Raw genomic sequence first — 22536 nt, 5'->3', positions numbered from 1 at the left:
TATTTTATTTTATTTTATTATATTATTATTTTTTTTTTTTGTTTGTTATTTTTTTATCCATCTTAGTTATTAATTTAAAGTATCTTAAGCGTGTCTGGGGACGAGGGTGCTATGTTGAAATATTTAAAAGAGGTACCAAAGCTTGACATTATTATGTTTTTATCCAGAAAACCCATTTTAAAAAGAGTCTGATAACTTAAGATAATCTTGTAAGTTAAGAAAGTTGACAATGTCCGTAGTATAACATTGGGTTAGTTATATAAAGATCCATGAGGACGAAAGTGTTAATATAGATAACTTGCCGATATTTACAGAAACTTACAAATCTGCGGATTTAAAAGATGCTGCACTATACGCTATAGGTAAGAAGTGACAAAATTTTGACTTGGTAACTAATGTTTAGACCTAACAACATTTTTACTTTATTTCTCTGCTGACTGTTTTTTTTTGTCGATTTTTTCATCTGTTTTTTAGTGCGTTAAGAACACAGTAATGAGATACAGACATTGGATATTTTCAGTCCTTAGGATGTAAATTTGTAAAAAATACCTTGTATATAATTTTTATAAACTCAACCATATAATTATTTACAAATTAGTTGGTAAAAAGTGATTAAATTTTGTGCGGGATGCTAATACTTTAACGGTCTAAGAATGTTTAGCAATATTTAAGCCCTGTATGAATTTTTGTTAACACTGCATGTATCGTTTTTCTGAATTACAGTCTGAAAATTTTTTTTCTCCCAAATGTCCAAAAAAATGTGTTTTTCGAAGCCGTCTAGTAGTTTTGTTATTTTTTCCCAATACCTAAACTTAATTTGGTCTAAGAACAGTTTTGTCTAAAAAATTGTTCAGTTCTGCTTTTAATTTTATTTCATGTAAATTTATATTTTCGAAAAAAGGTGAACACAAGCGACTGGACAACAACTTCAAGCATAATGGGGCTAACCGAAGTCAAACGAAGATTTCTGGTATTTTTTCTTTTCGTTTTAATTTTGCTAACAATTCTACTTCTGGCAAGCTACTTCACCCCTGGATGGTGGATTATTAAATATGTTCAAAGTGAGAGGCTTAAAGACAAAGTGACAATTGGTTTGCATCGTGCATGTCATAAAGATTATGTCAAACAAAAGGACTCATGCAAAAAGCATGACCAAAAAGATTCTGGTATTACAGGTGAGTCGCCCCATATTTTCATAAAAAGCAAGGAGGATTTAAACTTAGGTTGGTCGTTTGAATATTTTTTTATATTATTTTTTAACCAAGCCAAGAATAAGTTTCATAGGCAAAGCTAAATAATTTTACAAGTGCCATATATTCTCGTTTTTTGCATAAATTCCGATAAAATGTTATTTCTGTTTTGTTATAATCCATGGTTCGTCCATTCTTAGCACTTTACGCAGTATGACTGAGAAGCCACTTTTAAGATTAAACGAAAAGGAAAAGGTTGATAATCTATTCTTAAAATCAAAATTTTTGATTTTAAGGTTAATCCTCTGGTTTTGGTCTACTGATTCGTGAAGTTTTGCGTCGTCCCAAAGGTTTTGATATATGAAATTTATATGTATATGTTTCTACATTTAGGTCTCAATGCAATTCGCGGGCTTTTGTTAAGTGCTATCGTGTTATGCTTTATTGTTACTGTGATTGCGATCGTGTTAACTCTCAATCAAACTATCAAAAGACTACTGTGGATGATTGGAGTTGTCAAGATTTTGACCTGGCTAATATGTAAGTACTAGCAAACCTGTGGAAATTCACAGTAATTCATTCGTCAGAAAATTTACGGGAATTTGCTGCTCTCAACTACTATCTCACAGGCGAAAAATTGGGTATTATAATACAGACTTGTCGTTAGCCCGTGGAAAATCCAAGGGAGTTTGCCTGTCACGGCAACGTCAATACAACTATATCGCATTTCGTGTGTGCGTAGCTCATCTATCCTATCTCACAGAAACAGCTAATTCTAGTGTGGTACCATTCTGCGCAGAAACGAACAAATAGGGATATTAGTTATATAAAGATAAATAAGTAAACTTCATTCCCATGGAGGCTAGTGGCATTGCAATTTGCTAAAATACTCTCTGCAAGTGTCACAGTGCAAATAGCATAAAATTCGGATTATTGATCCCTTCTAAAGTGCCCCTCTTAAATGTGGATGTATCTCAGAAGCGCTCACTGTGATTATGTCCTTCGCTGCATAAGAGGGAAAATTAAACCGTAGGATTATTTCAACATAACGAATATTCATCGTATAATGCCTGTTTTTCACTTTCTTATAAATAAAAGCTTTCCATATCGTCCCCTTCTTATGTTTGAAATAAATTGTTGAAAATTCCTCCGTTCTTCGTGTTAATCCTATGTTGGAAAAATTATATAAGTCTATTATATAAGCACCCATGTAAAAATCTAGTAAATTCACAATCTAGTAAATTAATAAGCGTGCCCAGGCCGAATAATTACAATAAACTCTTTAGGTTACTTTTCAGATTTCAGATTGAAACTCTACTTGCGTTATATTAAAAAAAACTAGCACAAAATTAGTTGTCTGTGTAAAAAAGATGTTTTTGATCTTTATCTTCAACCTATAGTTGAAAATCAGTCCGATCACACTAAATATATATACTAGAATATCTGGGTATAATAAGCAGATGTTGCATACGCCGTCACTTGAGGTATGTGATTGTTCTACAGGTTGTATATAAATCTAATGTTCAACAAAATGAGTCTCCAATGTCTGTTTTATAATACAACTTGTTACAACTTATAATACAACTCCAGGTTGTTACTTGTACGATGAAGGATAAGTGACGTCCCATCTTGTTTTTAGGTTATTTGGCTTTTTTAACTGCATTGTAATAGCTGCTTTATTAATTTTTATTAAGATATTGGCCTTTTCTTTTTGTCAATTAACATTTGAGAAATGCATTTTTAGTGACTACAAATAAAAATTAACACATTCACTATGCCTGTCATCACACAGCGTGTTTGTTATATAAGTCGATAAACCACTGGAAAAATCCAGGCAGAAGAAAAATAGAAAAATATAGGTTATTTTAGAAGTTTTGGTGACGTCACCAGTGTATATAAAACATTTTCGGCAAAATTTGTTTACACGTGACTGCAAAGTGTAGATCTTAAAACGCTGATCAAGAAAATTTGTAGGATCTTGTGCTTTTGACGAACAGTTGAGGAGATACCGATGTTTAAACTGTTTTGATGATGTACGAAACGGGTTGGTTGATGCAGGTTTGGAAGTTGGTTTCATTTTGTCCTAGTTGGTTCCTAGTTACACGGAAGAAGACATTAGTTACTTCCACGTGTTTCCAAGTTATTTGGCCTTAAAGGCGCGTAATCACCCTGTAGGCAACTTTTTTTAGAGGTGCCTATTTTATTGTAAAAATCGAAAGATATACATAAGAAAACATTATCCTGAAAATTTTTGTGAAAACTGACAACCAGAACATGTTCAAATGTTTCATAGAAATAACAAACTCACCCCAATTTCTCTTCGCCTACAGAACCGCCATTGCATTTCATTGCACGAATCATGCGATAATAAACACACGGCAAAATCGATCACATGGTTGCTGGATTCATGCCATTACAGCAAAAATAATAAATGAGGGAGAGCATCTGTAACTGTATTTCCATCATAATGCTTTTATAAATGTATCCACAAAGTTCCGAACATGACAAATCAGATAAATTAATCGAAGTTTCAGTGTTATTCTTTATTATTTAAACGTTTTAACTTACTCAAGTCAAACTTAACACCGAACTCTTCTTGTTGTTGTGTCTGAAGACAGCTTCGCCTCGCTAGCTGTCTTACTTTTTGATTATTTTTCTTTGTTCAAACAGTTAGTCGCTTCTTTATGGAGACAGTATCAGATCTAGACAATTAGAATATCTAAATTTCCAGAATTTCCCCTTTCATGCTCTAAATTTAATTATCTCCATAGTGCTTCAACTATCTTCCACTATCACAATGAGCATTCTTCCCCGTTGGGTTTTTTGGCTTAAATATGTAATAATCCCGGTCATGCTAATAAAAAAAGAAAGAGTGATAAGCATTAATTATCATAATTAATAACCACGAGGCAGACAGACGGAAGTAGCCTAATAATATAGGCGATAATGTTGGAAGAAAAATTGTTATATAAAATGCTCTTGAATTGTTGTCCGTTAAAAATATGTTTTTACATTAAGTTTTTTGCTAACGAAACTTTTGATCGCCAGCATAGTAAAAAAAAACGTAAGGTGTTGTAACAGTTTAGCAACCATTTTGTAAAACTTGTTCTACAAGGCTTGATTCTACTTGAGTAACGCTTGTGTACTTGGACGAAAACTCTATTTTTTAAATGCGTATTTGCTATTATAACTGAAAATACAGTCATATGGAAACAAAGCTTCTCAAAGGGACTCCTATGAAGACTTAACCATACAGATGATTTCTATAAATAAAAACTTATTCTTTTCTAGCTGGTTTATTAAGCATTTGCATTGGTTTATCTCTAACTGACCGGACAAATCCAAAACCTCCCAAATGGATCGATCAAAACATTAGTGGAAGCACTTCGATCGAATACGGTTGGCCATACATGACGACATGCATTGGAGTCATTGTTGCGTTAACATTAGTAATTATCGTAACTTGCCTACTTGGGTTCACTCTGAAATATCACTCGAAGTATTCTAATTTAAATGTGGTAAGTGCAACCACGCCATCCACGAAAGTAGTTGAGCATTTTGATTGGGACGTCAATTTTGCTGAATTCGATGCAAAGAAAGGAAGATATTTTGGCCGAGCAATAAGTGATGAAAGCAAATTCAACAAAAATGCAAGAGATAAAATTCAAGTAAGTGTCAATTGTCGTGTATTATTTTGTAACCCGTCGCAATTTGTAATCTCATTGCACTTTCTAATTCAATTTTATCACACTTTGTCACCCCATCGCAATTTGCAACCCACTTTATTGCACTTGGTAATTTCAAACTTGTCGTTTTTTCTATTAAATCAGGGAAAAACAAATAATTATTGCTACACGTCTTTTTGTTTACAGTACACGTAAAAGTATATCTCTATTGCTTATAAGGCTTTTACATTACTGTAGCTAACTCGGCCATAAGTTTAAGTGTAGCAAAGCAAATGAAGATGTAACGTCCTTAGCGGTAAACCAATCCCTCGAGTGACTCTTTTTGTCTCTCGTTATAACACAGCGCGTACTTTCGTTCTCGAAATCCGCCCTCCCCCCTGACGGGTTTTTTGTAATTAATCTTTCATACTATGTTGCATAGCTACGATACTTACTGCGTATTAATAATTATTTATTAGACACCTGCATGCCAAATTTTTAGGACCCATACTTTTCAGAGGCTTTGATATTGGCTATTACCCCCCAAAATCTCTATGAAACCCTTATAATAGGGAAAATATAATAACTCTTGTAAGATAATGCTTAGAACTTGAAACTTACGGCACAACTTTTTTTCATTAAGAAGAATCATTCTGAATCTTTTGGACACGTGATTTAATCCAATTTCCTGATTTTTCCTGATTTTACCCGAAAATCGGAAAAAACGGATTTTTGGGCATTTTTAAGCAATTTTTCATGCACTCCATGTATAAACCGGAAAATATGTTAAATAACATTTATTTAACTGTCAGAAACTTCAAACAGAATGTAAAAATTCGCTCTAGAACTAAAGTAATTGAATTTTAAGTAGATAGATTTAAAGAAATTTCAAGCTTTTGATGACGTCACAGAAAATGTGCTGACGCTAGGAAAAAATTATGGCTGCCATTTTTTTTTGTTCCTTTTGTGACGTACTATAAGTGTGTTGAGTTTGATTCAATTTGGACAAGCCTGTAGAAAGTTATCGGCGGATTCCCTCCCTCTCCCAGTCATAATACGTTCGAAAAACCACGGAGCGAATAGGGTTAAAAGATAAAGTTATTGAGTGTTGGGTGAAAAAACTTCTATGTATACTTTTACGTTTAAAAAGGATGTGTTTCAACATATATTAATGTTGAAACAAATAGAGAGAAAATCGTGACTAAAGATGAATGTCTGATAAGTCTTACCTGCAGAATAAAAACAATTCTGTTCTTAAAGTTGAATTGTTAAAGTTAATAGAAATGTGTGTAGATTTATGACACGATATTGCATGTATAGTAACAGAATTTCTCCTTTTTTCATACACATATTTTGAAGAAAGATTACAACGTGCGTCGTGAAGGCATTACAAAGTGCGTTATGAAAGGATTACAAAGTATGACAAAATGGTTTACAAATTGTAATGAGATTGCAAAGTTCGACGTGATTATAAAGTGATACACCACATCATTTAGCCTCTCAGTTAATTCTTCTTTTCATGTGCGACCATGACGTTACTAAACTAGTTTATGGGTTGTAGTAATTTTTTTTAACTCATTGTGCTTGTTTTCGTGATAAAACAACTTAACAATTTTGGTAGAATATTGACATAACAGTTCTAATATGTCGGTCTTTCCACATTCTCAAATACATTGATAGTGGTAGAGATTACGGCTTGCGCAACTTTCTTTTCAACTTTTGTCATGATCATTTTTAGTTTACTTACGAGAAAAGAGGCCTATCAATACAAGAACATCATCAAATGGAAATGCACGGAAGAAGAAACTTAGCAAGCGGCATTGGAAAGCAGTCTTACTATCAACCTCAAAGTTCAGCCAATACAACAGAAATCAATTATGCTGACCCTAAATTTAGGCAAAGTGGAGGAGTAATAAATACAATTGAAGCATCGGATTCTGGTGTCCATTCCAACGAGGCTTCCAGCAACAATAACCCACCATCAATGATATACCGTTACAACAGCTGTGCAGGTCCTGCTGCATGGCGCACAGTAACCAACGTAGATGCTTGGAAGCCGTCAACTTATCTTAATGAAAAGCGCACAAGGCAACCGACGTTTATCAATCTTTTAACCAACGCAAATCAAAGTAAAAAATAGCTTTCTGTAGACTTATTTTTTTCCTGTCTACAAAACTAAACGTAAACATCAAATGAGAACAGTGAGATAAAACTACTTCTTATGGGTCCTTAGTTATGCCCCTTTCTTAAAAAGGTTACATACCTTTATGTAGTAAACACTCTTTTTTTCTTTTCGTAAAGTTTACCTTTATGTGTTATTTTTACAACAATGTAAAAATGATACGAGACTTTAGCATTGACAACAACAAAAACAGATGAACAAAAATAAATTAAGACCGATAACGTTAATATTCACTTCGTTGTTTCGTCTTGTTATCACATTTCGACCGAATGTTAAAGTTTGAAATTTCTGTTTAAGGTTTTCAACATCATCAGACAGCGATAGTTAATGAAGATCAAACGAATCAATCTAATCGCCTCCACTTACAAACTTCGTACAAAGAAACACAGCCACTAGTATCTCAATTATCTCAGCAAGGGGAAGTATATATAGACAATAACTATGAACAAAGGCGTGCAAGAAAGAACATCATTGTCCAAGGAGTTGCAACTGAGCGAAATATTTTTAACGTTGCGTATAAAAATCATGGCTTTCCACAACCAGACTATTCTTAGGTCAAGGCAGACTTACAATGATAACGAGTTGTACAATCGTTTTTTAACTTTTCATGGAATTGTGTCTTTTGGTTTTAGAGTTTACCAAAATAAGCATATATGCGAAGACAATTACCATGTTGCTATGTATTTATAACGATTTTACTAAAATCTCAAAGCTCTAAAAAATTTCACTATACTTTTTTTGTATTGTTATTGAAGAAAAATGCTTTATATTTATATGTTGTTATGTGTTAATAAAATAATAGAACCCTTATGAAACAGGAACGGGGCGGGGTGTGGGCGGGTAAGGCGCTAAGACACGTAAGGCACGTAAAGCACGAAAACCCTTATTTAGGAGATATACAAAGCGCTTATAATGGTGCACCTTGAGCCTTAGCCCATCTAGTTAAAGCATTCATTAAACAATTTAAATTTTTGAAATAAGTATTTGCGAAGTTTCTAAATACAATATTGTTCTAAATAAAATAGAGGGTATAGTCTGTTGTTATTCTGTGTAGCAAAAAATCACCCGCCAATTTTAATCTCTATATTAATAAGCCAGTTCCGTGTGTCTGTAACAGGCAAAGTTGATATCGCCATTTTCCTTTGATGTTGCCGAAATTATCTTTGAAGTCGCCGAAAAAATTATGTCTTCTTTGTCGTGAAAAGCTGCGAGTTTTATGTGGTTTGTTAAATGAAGTTCTAGCACAAAGTAACGGAAATTGTGTTTGCAAAAAAGATGGCTGTTCTTTTTAAGCAATTTCTACTCTTTCCTTCAAAATAAATCTTTACAAAAGCATTTAAAAAGGGGCATGGTATATAAATAAAGTATAGAAAGGTTTCTGTAAGGTTTGTTTATGTTTTTTTCAGTTTTGATGATATTATTGATGCGAGACATGTTTTATTAGCTAGCATCATAAAACCAACCACACCAACAACAACCTAATAGCTAGCTAGCTCGGACTTTATAAATATGTAGCCATGTTCTTTATACCTAGCAAAGTCTCCAGTTTATATTTAAGTGACCAGCTATTAGCTGCTGTAGCTACCTTATTTTAGCTTCAGTTTTATGTTGCTTTTTACATGTAAGCTAATCTTAGTGGTCTTTGCTAAGAATGTGACTGTAACTTATTTTAATTGACATTTTAAGCTTAAATTAACAAGCCACAACAACTTTTAAAAAAGTATTACATAATATTTAAGAAGAGTTTAAGGACTGTTTTTAAGCAAATAATGTATTTTTCACAATTTGTGTATGCAAATAATGTATTTTTCACATTTTGTGTAACTAAAATTATATACATCGGTTACATGCAATATGACGAAACGATTTTTATTTAACATGTAGTAATTCTGGTACCTTAAGTGTAGTGATTTTTGTTGTTCTAGATTTTCTGACTAAAATGTTTTTGTTTATGACATTTTGTCTTATTAAAATAAGTTTCAACTTTTTTGAGGGAGTACAACACCGAAAAGACTTGTCTCTATAATAATACGCTAATTCCGTGTGTCTGTAACAGGCAAAGTGGATATGTTCATTTTTCTTTGATCTTACCGAAATTTTCTTTGAAGCAACCGAAAAATGCATGTCTAATATGTTAAATTTCTGACGTTACGGCGCGAGGTCAATAACACTACTTTAACGTCAATATCCTATATTAAATTAATGAAGCCGTTACAGTGCACTTAAAATTTTGAGGCCAAATAACTTGGAAACGAGGTGCTGACGTCAATGATTTTTCACCGCGTGGGTAACTAGGGACCACCTGGGACCAATTTGGGTAAGTTTCCCAAACCTGGGTCCTTGAATCCGTTTCGGAATGGACGGGTTGTTGACGTCATCACAAAACCTTTAAACCCCAATATCTCTGCAACCGTTTGTCAAAAGTTCATGTTCCTATACATTTTCTTGACCAGCATTTCAAGATCTTTACGATGGATGAAACGGGTGTACGAATTTATGAAGAAATTTTTTTGGATTTTTTAGTAGGGACTTTGATGACGTCAGCAAAATTTTTAAACCCTTATATCTCCTTAGGCGTTTGTCAAAAACATACGATACTATACATTATTTTTATCAGCGTTTCAACCTCTACACATTACAGACAACGAATGACTAAATTTCACCAATCTTCTTTTTGTATATGCACTGCTGACGTCAGCAAAAAATCTAAAGCAACCTATTTTTCCATTTTTATCCTGCCGCAGTGGACTTTTCCACGGGCTTTATCGACTAGTCTATATAATAATACGCCAGTTCCGTGTCTCTGTGACAGGCAAAGTGGATGTCTTCATTTTCCTTTGATATTGCCGAAAAATGCATGTCTAATATGGTAAATATTCAGACATTACGGCGCGACGTCAATAACACCACTTTAACGTCAATATCCTATATTAAATTAATGAAGCCATTACAGTGCACCTAAAACTTTGAGGCCAAATAACTTGGAAACGAGGTGGTAACGTCAATGATTTTTCACCGCGTGGGTAACTAGGGACCACCTTGGACCAATTTGGGTAAGTTTCCCAAACCTGGGTCCCCGAATCCGTTTTGGAATGGACGGGTTGATGACGTCATCGAAAAACCTTCAAATCCTAATATCTCTGCAACCGTTTGTCAAAGATATATGATCCTATACATTTTCTTGATCATCGTTTCAAGACCTATACAATGAAGGCAGCAGGTATACAAATTTCTAAAAAAAAAATTTGGGGGGTTTGACTGGCCATTGCTGACATCAGCAAAATGTTAAAACCCTTATGTCTCATTAACTGCTTATCAAAAAGATATGATCATATACATTTTCTTGGTCAGCGTTTTAACATCTGCATAGTACAGGCAACAAATAAACTAAATTTCGCCAAATATTTTTGTAATTGCACTGCTGACGTCAGCAAAAAATCTAAAACAACCTACTTTTCCATTGTCCTTCTGCCTAAGTGGATTTTTCCACGGGCCTTATCGACTAGTCTCTTATAATAATACGGAGCTTTTGTCTGTGACTTTTGCAAAGTGGATAAAATTTCTTTGATAAAGTCTATAAAACATCGCCTATAATTTTGTTCTGTGAATTAGCAAACTTTGACGTTAGAGCAATATTGACGTCAAAGGAAAGTATATTAAGATTAGTGAAGCCATTGGATTGTACTTTTAAATTTAAGGCTAAATAACTTGGAAACGGATGGAAATAACTGACGTCATCTCCTGCGTGGGTAACTAGGGACTACCTGGGACCAATTTGGGTAAGTTTCCCAAACCTGGATCCCCAAATCTGTTTCGGGAATGGACGGGTTGATGACGTCACCAAAAAACTTGCAAACCCTAATATCTCTGCAACCATTTGTCAAAAATACGCGATCCTATACATTTTCTTGATCAGCGTTTCAAGACCTATACAATGAAGGCAGCAGGTATACAAATTTCTAAAAAAATTTTTTGGGGGGTTGACTGGCCATTGTTGACGTCAGCAAAATTTTAAAACCCTCATATCTCATTAACCGTTTGTCAAAAGTACATGATCCTATACATTTTCTTGCTCAGCGTTTCAAGATCTATACGATGAAGGCAACAGGCATACACATTTCTGAAAAAAAACATTTTGTGTTCTGACATGTCTCTGCTGACGTCATCAAAATTTAAATGACGGTTGTTTTTCTCTGTTATCCTGCCTAAGTGGATTTTTCCACGGGCCTTATCTATATAATAATACGAAGCTTCTTTCTGTGACTTTTGCGAAGTGGATAAAATTTCTTTGATAAAGTCTATAAAACATCGCCTATAAATTTGTTCTGTAAATTAGCAAACTTTGACGTTAAAGCAATATTGACGTCAAAGGAAAGTATATTAAGATTAGTGAACAAAATTTTTAACATCTTATATGTTCTTAGGCTTTTGTCGAATACATATGATCCTATACATTATTGTGATCAGCGTTTTAACCTTTACACGTTATAGGCAACGAATAAACTAAACTTGGCCAATTTTTTTTGTACCTGCACTGTTTACGTCAGCAAAAAATCTAAAACAACCTATTTTTCCATTGTCCTTCTGCCTAAGTGGATTTCTCCACGGGCTTTATCGACTAGTCTCTATTATAATACGCCAGTTCTGTCTGTCTGTCTGTGACTTTTGCAAAGTAGAAATAGGAAAATACCAATGTTAGGACAGATCCACTTAGCAGTTTCCTATCCCACGTTAAATTATGGATCATCCCCGTTAAATCAACGATAGAAGAGTCGATAAAATCCATGTGCACTTTACCACTTTACGTCAAATTATGGATCATGATCCATTAAATCAACGATATCCGTCCAAAACCCCCACCCCCCACCCCAACCCACAACCCCCGCCGCGTCCCCGGGCCCCCATCCCCGTCCCATGGGTCCCTCCCCACCCTCATCTGTCGTGCCTTATAATTTATAGTGTTATGTGTGTCTATCTTTACCAGAAACAAGTAAAGATGATTGCAACATTGCAAGGTTTAGCGCCACATAATGTCATAACTGAAGAATTGATTTTCATGATTCTTTTGAGATTGCTTGAGACCATTTGATCTGACAAAGGCATCACCCTTCCAACCATAATCCTTCAATTCATCACAAAGTTTTGCAGGCAACCATGTCTTATATTTATTTCCCATTCTATCTTGAACCTCTGCATACATAGATTTTTCAGAAAGAGCACCGGGTCTTGATATTTCCATCTCTTTCACATATTTAACAAGGTAAATATCGTTTTTAGGCAGCTCTCTCCACTTTATGATTGGAGTAACTTGTTCTATGTTTTGTTCAAATTCTTCAACTGTTGGAAAAGCCATTGTGTTTATATTCACGATTACATCTCTTTATACCACTTTATAGATTCTATCGGAAAAGCAGTTTTTGTTATCTACCATCTGTCAATCAAACGCTTATAACAATAGGATTTTACATATTTTACATACCAGAAAGTTGTTTACATAAGAAAAAAGTTAAAACGAAAGTAGCCGTTGCTAAGGATATTTGGTATGTAAGGATATTTGGTATGTAAGGAATGCATTGTTTCTCTATTGTTATTCTGGCTTGATTGACATTTAATTGACGTCAATCTTTATCTAAACAAATACCATATGAAATAACCCGTTGTCATAACAATCACAAGAGCGATCTTCTCATCTTCGTGTGTAGGAGGAGTATCTTTGTGGTAAGGTGCAGTAATGTGTTTATCTGTAGTATCCACGTGGTGTACGGTGATGTGTTTATCAGGATGATCGGGTGTTACAGCCTTCTTTTTAGTTATCTTATGTGATTCGGTAACATTGACCTTTCGATTGATACCGATGGTAAGATCTTCACCCGATATCAAAATCTTGTTGTTGTAACCTACCACCCCTGTCTTAATTCTGAGATTCATGTCACTAGGTAACATATAAATACCTTGTCCAACCGAATAATCAACCTTACTTGAAGCGTAGTTTAACGTATCCTGATAGCGTTTAATGTCCTCCTGAATATCAACCCTACGGTTAACAATGTCTTCAAGGTTATTCATAAAAACTCTTTGGGCGGTCAGAGCACTTGAATCATTACCAAGGATGGAGGAGCGTGCCGAGGCCTGAGAACTAAGAACAAGATAGGCATAGGCCCTAACACTGCTTGAGATCTTCACAAGGCCCGTTTTTGTAAATCCATCGGATTTTTCCACAATCCACCGCGTCATGGAGTCGTTAGTGAAATAACTCAACCCGGGAGTTGGATAGTCTTTACGTCTTTTTTGATATGAAGTGAAAAAGTACTGACCTCTGTATTTCATGGGGTTGGAATCAACATCATACTCACCACAGATTTTTAGAAATTCCTCATTTGAATAAGGATTATCATATTGATTAAAACTATCCTCAAATGGCAGAGGTGTCTGCAGACGCTTAATGATTCGTCTAATGTGATAATACACATGAAAACGATATATCGACCTGACCATAGATCTACCATCATTAAGGTGTTCGGAACTTACCCCACAGGCACTTGAAGCACACCAAGTGGCGAAATTTAGCTGGGTTTGCCATAATCTAAAAGGTTGCTCATTCCAAATTCTCATACGTTGCGCGTTATGACTAAGTTCATAATTGGTAAAAATATTAGGAAAGGAAGCGGGGAAAGAGCCACTTTCAGACACAATAATGGCCTGTTTGTACAGATCCCTAGCGCCCAATATTTGAAGATCCCGCCCTCCATTCGGCTTATATGCCGCATTCGGATTATATCTGAAAATATCATCCATTCTTTGATTTAAATATATTCACAATCTCTAATATAATAATGTATATCACAATAAAGGACGTAAATAGCGAGAAGAAAATCTATTTGTATCAACCGATAGACAACTCACATGGTACAAAGGAGGTTGCGATCGTGGAGACGTTTTCAGATAATGTCACATATGTAGCTACAGCTCCAATAGATATACCCTTGGCCGATGGAGTTACCACGGTTAGGTTACAACAGGGTCAGCACTACACGGGTAGGGAGTTGAATTCAATCGTGAGAGGTGATGTAAAATCAACACAACTAGCTAGAAACTCTAAGTTGAGTAAAATATTCAATATGGAGGGTGTAACAGAAATACTATTTTAATCTTAATGAATTGGATAACTCGTTAAATCTTAAAGATGGTGAATATAGCAACAACCTGATGACATATCATATATCCGAGTATGGTGGTGATTTTACATATATTGAACCGAAAAATCCGCAATATAAGAAACTAAAGAAAGGTTTACTTCAATCACTTACCATGAGAGTCACAGGTCAGGATGGTAAGGTGTTATGGGGTGGTATGAAGACAACAGTTACCATTCACATAAGAGATACGGCGTACAGATGATACCGTAGCATTAACCGAATTAAAGTAAAATAAAATAAAAGTAATATGGAATAGCATTCAACAATTATGACAGGGTAGTATTATCAACACCAACCAAACCTTCCGGTGCCACATCGGCACCCGCGCCGGATGCTAAATACAAAATCTCCAACATATCTCTCGAATATGAGATTGTGACACAACCCACACTCGCCAGATTCATTTCAAATGAATACCAAAACATGGCCGTACTCTATGACAGATTTCTGAGACATAGACAAATTAGGGTGGATAAGTCGGACACAACGTGGAATTGGTCATTCAATACACCGTGCAAGTCCCTGAAGGGTATATTGGTTCTGTTTGAGGAAGAGAAAGCTTACAAACGAGATACCGGTAGGTTCTACAATCCTAAGATCAAAAAGGTATCCGCCATAGTTGAGGGTAAGCCTAACCAACTTTTCGCTCAGGGGATGCAGCCGTTTGAGCATTATGGTGAAATATGCAAGTATTTCGCAGAGGGCAAGCAAAAGGACAGCAACGCCGGTGAAATACAGAAACATCTGCAACTACATGATGTGAAGGTCGCGGACTACCTAACCACGAAATATGCTCTATGGCTGGATTTCAGAACCATAGATGAAAACTCACTGCACGGGACCGGCCGACGGATTGAAAATGCGAGCGAGGGGATCACACTGCAAGTTGAAAAGACGGCCGAAACCGCGGGATCCTTAAACGCCTACATATATCTAATCATGGATGCTCAATTAAATATTCAAAACGGTGAAATTATGGATGTACTATATTAAGATGGACTACATGAAAGATCCTCACACGGCACTATTCGTCGGTCCAACGGGCTGCGGAAAATCCAAACGCGTAGTAACACTGCTGGAGAGTGAATACTTTGATCACTTCGATTTCATTGTGATTATATGTCCAACATTAAGATGGAACAAGACATATATGGGGAGTAACTGGTTCTGGAGGGATAGATATGTGATTCTAATTGAGCCCAGAGGTATGTTGTATGAATGGATTCAAAAGATGACGGATTTCTGTGCCGGATACAAAACATTATTCCTGATCGACGACATCATCGCGGATGAGAAACTGGACAAAAAGAGGCAACCGCTTCTGGAGCTGGCCATCAGCGGTCGGCATCGAAACCACACCATGTGGCTACTCACACAATCATACACCGCGATACCGAAGAACTTACGAAGGCAGGCAAAAATGTTATATGTGTGGTATCCGAAGGACAGACATGATCTCGCAACCATCCACGAAGAGAATGATGTCATTGAATCGTCGGAGATCCAGAAGGTTAAGGAAAGGCTGAAAGATGGCAAATATACACATTTAGTCATGAGGATGGAACATCCAAGAACTCACGTGATTTGCTAGAATGGACATTTTTTTGTTACAAGAGTCTTGTAACAAATCTATAGGAAAACTACAGCATAGTACTGTAGTACTGTAGTACTGTAGTACTGTAGTACCATGATAGAATATATAAATTTCATATTACTGGTGATAGCTGTAGTGCTATTGCTGGTATTGGTTAGTTTTTGCCTTTTTTGTATTAAAAAATACCTATCGATATTGAAAATGGCTGAAAACGCAATTGGCAACATAATTTTTATCGATGAACAGGATGCCCGGGATGATGGGAAGAGACAAAAATTGCTCGAGTGTGTGCTGACCGGAAATAGTAAGTTATATCTTGGTAAGATGTATACGGAGGCGGAGATCCAGAAGCTCAAGAATGATGAGGTGGATAAACTGTTCACCATATACGAGGCTAAACTATCCGGTCAAATGGTAAAGTCTTTGGGACAGTCAATAATCCACATGTACTCCATGGGCGCCTGTACAGCTCTCGGTATAAAAAATCAAAAAGCTCTGAGTGATGACCTGGAGAATGATCCATTCCTAAACTCGGCACTCCAAAGGTTCACATGTGATCTATATTATAAGTTCGGATCACTACTATCACCAATCAGTGTAGGTTTAATAACAGGTAGGCATTATATCGCGGGAAAAAATTTAAACAATATCGATACGGATACTAAAGATGTCGGATACTCCAGTTCAGGTGACAACGAAGAACCCTAAAAAGGTTGAGGCCGGTAAGAGGCTGGCTGAATTCAATCGTAAAAATAGGGAAGAATATAAAAGATTGCTCATGGCACAGACGGAGGTACAGTCGGCACCTCAGACACAAACCCGGCCGGCACCTCAGACACACTCGGCACCTCAGACACACTCAGCACCTCAGACACAGTTGGAGGATCCTAAGGATATTGTCATCGAGGATTCCGTGACAGATGGCCCCAAACACGGCGGAGTGAACTACACAATAATGGGTGGTGGTGGGGTGATAGTACTTGTCTTAATTGGTGCTTATTTCGTCTATAAAAATAAGGACAAAAATATTAAGGTGAAGGGTACCCCACCAAGTAACTCAGGTAATAAAAAAACTATGAGAATAAGTAAGCTTGAAATGGAATAAAGGGATAATATCGCGATACTATAATCTTGAAGTAAATATAAGACATGGATAAGAAAAGTATAGTCAACGATATTTATAAGGCATCGGTCGTATGCGTTTTCGCTGTAGGCTATTCAATGCTCGGGAAAAAGGTATTAAAAATGACACCACCCTCAATTCAGAAGTTTGACCTGGAAGATACCGGAAAGCTTGTAGCCATAGTCGCCGCAAGTGAAATGACAAGAGAATATCTAGTTAAGCAAAAAATTATACCTGAAACTATAAATATATAATGTTGCGAATACTGGAATGGTTGGTCTGGGTTTTATATCGACGTAAGAAAGTTGAGAGTATTTTACCCAAGGTGGAATACACGGATATCGAGGTCATAGACGACTCTGATGTCATAGACTCCGAGGCTATCGTATTAAAATAACGCCACCATATTATATCGGATTATATAAACATGGCTTCAATTGCAATGATGTTGGGAGGTGCCTTCGCTAACGCTTTGGCTTTCACCGGATCAAGCTACCTCTTTTCAAGTTTATCCAAGGATAGGATAGATAAGGAACGGAAGAGGCATGATCTAGCCATAGAACAACTGCAGAAGGCTCAGGTTATATGGCAACGTAAAAGACAGAAGAGGGTTGACTTTATCAATAAGCAGCTCAGACTTGAGAAGAAGGCCGAGGGTAAATTCACGGAGCTGGATGACGCGATGCGGGAATATAAAAAAGTATTTGGAGGATCACCTCTCACAGATATTCCGCGCAGGCCCGTATTGAGCGACTTTTATACACCCAGCAATGGCCAGCATGAACGGGAATTGGCATTTATCGCGCTAAGCATGATCGGTGTCGGGGGTGCCGTGTGGTATTTCGAAAAATAGTACGCGTGGTACTACTACTATGTTACATGACACATGTAACATATATTCCAGATCCGCTAACGCTTTGTAACCATGTAGGTGTATATAAGACCTCCGATTCCAACTATCAAAGCCCAAAGGTTTTGACTCAACCAACCAACGGCCTCCTTTGCTCTATTTAGGATCCACGATACGATGGATCCAATTATACCCGGTAGGGACGCGGCTGCGGCACCGGCTAATCTACCCAGGAGAGATCCCAGCGCGCTCAGCTTGTTCTTTATCCATTCCCTCACACCACCTTCGGTTTTTTCATGATTTTTTGTATTACCGGTGGATGACCCCCCACCTCCGGGCGTCAAAGTTTCAACTAGAAGGCCGATAACCATACCAAATGCCGTTAGTACACTGACGATGGTGATACCCTGCTCACGGAATAGCGTTCGTATCTTTTCACCCAATGTAGTTTCTTTGTCAAGTACTTTGGTAATCGTCTCCCTGATGCTTTTTATTTGACTGTTAAGTTTACCTTTGAGAATATCGATAATCTCTTGCCGGCCTTTCAACTCATTTTGCAAACCTTTCAACCTTTCTTTCGCTTCATTTTGTTGTTCCTCGGTCATATTTGGTGTGTTTTCCATCTCTTCCAACTTGTTTTTTTCTCTGTCAATATGCTGTTCGAGCTGAACCTTTTTTGCAACTTCATCCTAAAGACTTCCTCTTATGTTTCTCAATGATCTATCCAATCCTAGCAATTCACGCATAGGATATTCAAATAGATCACCGGTCTGGGTTGCTTCATGGTCTACAGATTGTTTGACCAATGAAATTAAATCTTCCGTACTGTTTACCACATCCCCGGATATAGCTTCTAATTCTACATCACTTGCTGTTGTTATTTTAGATGACGAGGGTAATTCTTCTTGTATTTTGTTTAGCTTAGCAGCTTGTCGGGCTGTAATCTTACCTTTTGGTATGTCAAAGCCTAAATTACGCAGCCTTTTCTTGCCTAATATATCTGATATAGTACCGGTGGCCCTTAGTATTCCATTGTTTGTCAAAGGTTCGTTTTTATCTCTGTAGTATAATTCACCATCCTTAATTTCAAAAAGGTCTGTATGTAGCACCTCAGGTTTTGACAGGGATCCTTCAGATAATCTATCATACAACACATCAACCATTTCCCGCAAAAATCTTGTAAGTTGAGTGGAGCCTCCTCCGAATGATGTCTCCTCATCAGGTGTGTGTATCTGCACACGCGTGCGCTCCCTCGGTACCAGAGGTGTGGGGTCATCGTGACCCTCGTCGGGTTGACCATGGTCACCAAACGGATCAATATCAATGTCCGCCATTATTTTATTTAAAGGATAGTTTTTTCCTAATATAATAGAAATGGCAGAGAGTTCTAGTACCAGAGAAGAAACTTTTAAAACGGATATATCCAATTCCCAACTTGAGGAGCTGGTGAAATTACGAGGTAAGTTCCAAGACAGGACACACGAACACGGAGGATGTCTGATCATATGGTCGATTCTGGAGGGATTATCCGGAACCGCAGCCATTACCGGCTCGATAGCGACCGCGGTGACCATTATTAGAAATTTGGGCGGTACCCATGGAAATTACATGTGGAATTCGGGTATGTGTCTATTGGGCTCGGCTTCCTATGCGGTTACCGCCCAATATGTTAGGACATATCGGGAGAAACTTATCAAATTAAGAGCCGCATATCGCGTTGTACAAAATGCCATCGATGTTTTCGATAAAACGCTACTCTGGCACACTCGGATCTGTAGAGCCGATTTTGAGAATTTGTGTGATACGTATCATAGAACTCTCAAGGATCTGGATAAACTGGATATAGGTTATTTAGAGTAAAGTTTTTTTCTTTGTAGTAACCAAATGGCAGAGATTTATCCGAAGCTACCCACGGCTCCCGAGTATTCGAGCGAGCAGGACAAGTTTAATACTAATACCGTGAACTCTCAACTTGGGGAGCTTAGGAAATTACGTGATAAGTTCAATACAAAATATGAGAAATATAACAAGACGCTACACAGACTGGTGCTTTTAAATGCCAGCGCCACGGCCCTAACCGTCGCTTCGGGCATAGGTTCGGTGGTAACCGGTGCCACGCTCATCGGAATCCCCGCTTCCGTGGGATTGGGAGCCGTAGCACTGTCCGGAACCATTTTCACGGGCTCCGTCATGGCTCTGATTAAAAGATATCGGAGCAAACTTGACAAGGTCATGAAATTATATGATGTGGCAACGTCCGACATCGCCGTGTTTGAAAACTCCGTCTCGCGGGCTCTGAATAATGATGACATTAGTCACATTGAATTTCAAACCCTGAGCGGTATATACTACGAAGCTCTGGACAAGATGACGAAAACCGACAGAAAGATGGAGAGCGAAACTCGCAACCAAAAAGTCTAATGGACCAGGTTCAAAGCCTCAGAAGGACCGTAAATCAAGGTTAGTGATGTGCGCATGTACACCGCTCGCATATTTCGTGTGGTACGATAAAAATTAATATTAAGGCGGTTTGTGACATTATGCGGCGCGATCGTCCCCCCAAGACTGAGCCATAGCGGCCCTATCTGCCGACCGCCCTGCGCGATCCTCGGCACAATCATCTTTACCAGAAACAGGTAAAGATATCGCCCCCCTTTTCACCAACCTTGCACATAATCAGGAGGTAAATCTGTATCTTCAGGTATTAACATCAATTCCTCTTTTACAAAAGCCCGTCCGGGTCCGTCTTGAACATAGTACATTACACGGTTACCAGGTTGCGCTATTACCTCACGCAATCTATATGTGTTTTTCGACCATATTCTATCGGTTGCCCGTCTCCGCCCATCATCATGCTCTTCACCAGGTTGTAGTAGATATCTATACAGGCCATCCTTAGGTAATTCTACTTCAGGTGGATAGCTCTCTTGATTAACCAGAGGCACCTCTTTCATTAAAATAGCATCTTTTGGCTTCATATCAATCATCTGCGTCTTTGTATCGTTTAGCCTATCAATCAGTTTATACAGATGCTTAACCCATGTAGATGATACCTTTTCCGAATCATTCAGTTCTTGAGCATCTTGTATTTTGAATAAATTTTCCGCAAGTATCTTGTTCAACGCCTCAACAAAAGCTGTGTGCGTATGCTTATATTTTGTAGTCGCTCTTTTAATTTCAACCTTATGCTTCTCCAACAGCTTTGATACATCTGCCTTGAATTCTGAACCGTTATCACATTGGAAAGTTTTCGGATAAGTTAATGGTCCTGCCTTGTAGATGTCTTCAATCATAGCGGCAACCTCTTTGGCTTTCTTAGTCCTCAAAGGTCGGGCTACCTTGTATCTGGAAGCAGCATCGATTCCCGACAAAATGTACTTATATTTATTACCATACAGTATGTCACCGGGCATGTACAATAAATCGAATTGATGTAAATCATTAGGGGTGGTAACTTCATAATGTGGTCTTTCAACATGTTTTGGGGCGGGTAAATGTACTTGCCAAAATGCTTGTTTTGATAGCCACTTCTTAATCTCCTTTGGCCCGAAGCCGAATACTCTTAAATTCTGAACAGCCTTTTGTCCTTTCCATAAATTTTGAGGTTGATAGTAAGTCTCTTGAAGTTTTGACATGTTTTATTTATGCACACCTTTATTTATCTCCTTTTTGTGTTATGATGTGGTACGATAAAAGTGCTTAAAGTTTTTCATATAATATATTAATATGTCAGACATGGATACCACACCGGATTATAAATTGATGAAACTGAGAGAGTTGCGAGAGGTTGCCAAATCCCGCGGAATTAAGTATATCGTGGGTATGAGAAAGGCTAAACTGGTTGAGGTGATTGAGAAGAATGATCTCGACCCATCCTACACCATCGATCTGGATACCAAGAAGGAATGGTATGGATACTGTTCAAGGTGGAGGTCGAAAAACAGGGAGGCATATCTAAAAGCTCAAAAACGTTATAACGACAAAAGATCCAAGTGATTGGGTATTTTTTTTTGTTACTCAGACGAGTAACAAATGTTGGTGGGTGGGTACCCATGGTCTAACCGGTCATGGCCCTCAAGGTGTTGGTGGGTGGGTACCCATGGTGTACCGGTCACGACCCTCGAGGTGCCAATGGGTGGGTACCCATGGTGGAGCGATGTCAGTATCATAAACCGCGTTTTACCGCCATGGGGTCGGGTGGTTGTCTTGCGAACGAAGCCCCTCACGATCCTCGCGACCTCGGAGGTCCTGATTTTTTTCCCTGGGGGGGTACCCACCCACATTTACACTCCGGGAAACCATCCATGGTGGAGCGATGTCGGTATCATAAACCGCGTTTTACCACCATGGAGCAGCGCAACCCCAGGTGGTTGTCTTGCGAACGAAGTCCCTCACGATCCTCGCGACCTCGGAGGTCCTGATTTTTTTCCCTGGGGGGGTACCCACCCACATTTACACTCCGGGAAACGATCCATGGTGGAGCGATGTCGGTATCATAAACCGCGTTTTACCACCATGGAGCAGCGCAACCCCAGGTGGTTGTCTTGCGAACGAAGCCCCTCACGATCCTCGCGACCTCGGTTTACGATTTATAAAAATGGCTTAAAGATTACAAAATCGTATATCATAGCCAAGCATGTCTTCAGGAATCGTTCTCGATTTGATACACAGTAGAGAATATATTGATGACTTTGATCTTTTCACGGTCCCTGATTTAAGAGCCAGAGCGAGGTACC

General features: G+C 37.7%; 1 protein-coding gene across 1 annotated transcript; it reads left to right on the top strand.

Annotated features, from left to right (window-relative positions):
• Positions 1 to 900: 900 nt before the first annotated feature.
• LOC130642048 (uncharacterized) lies at positions 901 to 7793 on the top strand. Its single transcript, XM_057449116.1, has 5 exons — positions 901 to 1175; positions 1584 to 1730; positions 4482 to 4858; positions 6594 to 6984; positions 7335 to 7793. Exons 1-5 carry the CDS (start codon positions 938 to 940, stop codon positions 7589 to 7591), a joined length of 1410 nt encoding a protein of 469 aa, XP_057305099.1. The 5' UTR covers positions 901 to 937; the 3' UTR covers positions 7592 to 7793.
• The last annotated feature ends 14743 nt before the right edge of the window (positions 7794 to 22536 follow it).

Source organism: Hydractinia symbiolongicarpus, chromosome 4, assembly GCF_029227915.1.
Source record: "Hydractinia symbiolongicarpus strain clone_291-10 chromosome 4, HSymV2.1, whole genome shotgun sequence".
NCBI lineage: Eukaryota > Metazoa > Cnidaria > Hydrozoa > Anthoathecata > Hydractiniidae > Hydractinia > Hydractinia symbiolongicarpus.
The sequence above is the reverse complement of the archived record's forward strand: the minus strand, read 5'-3'. Positions and strand labels throughout refer to the sequence as shown.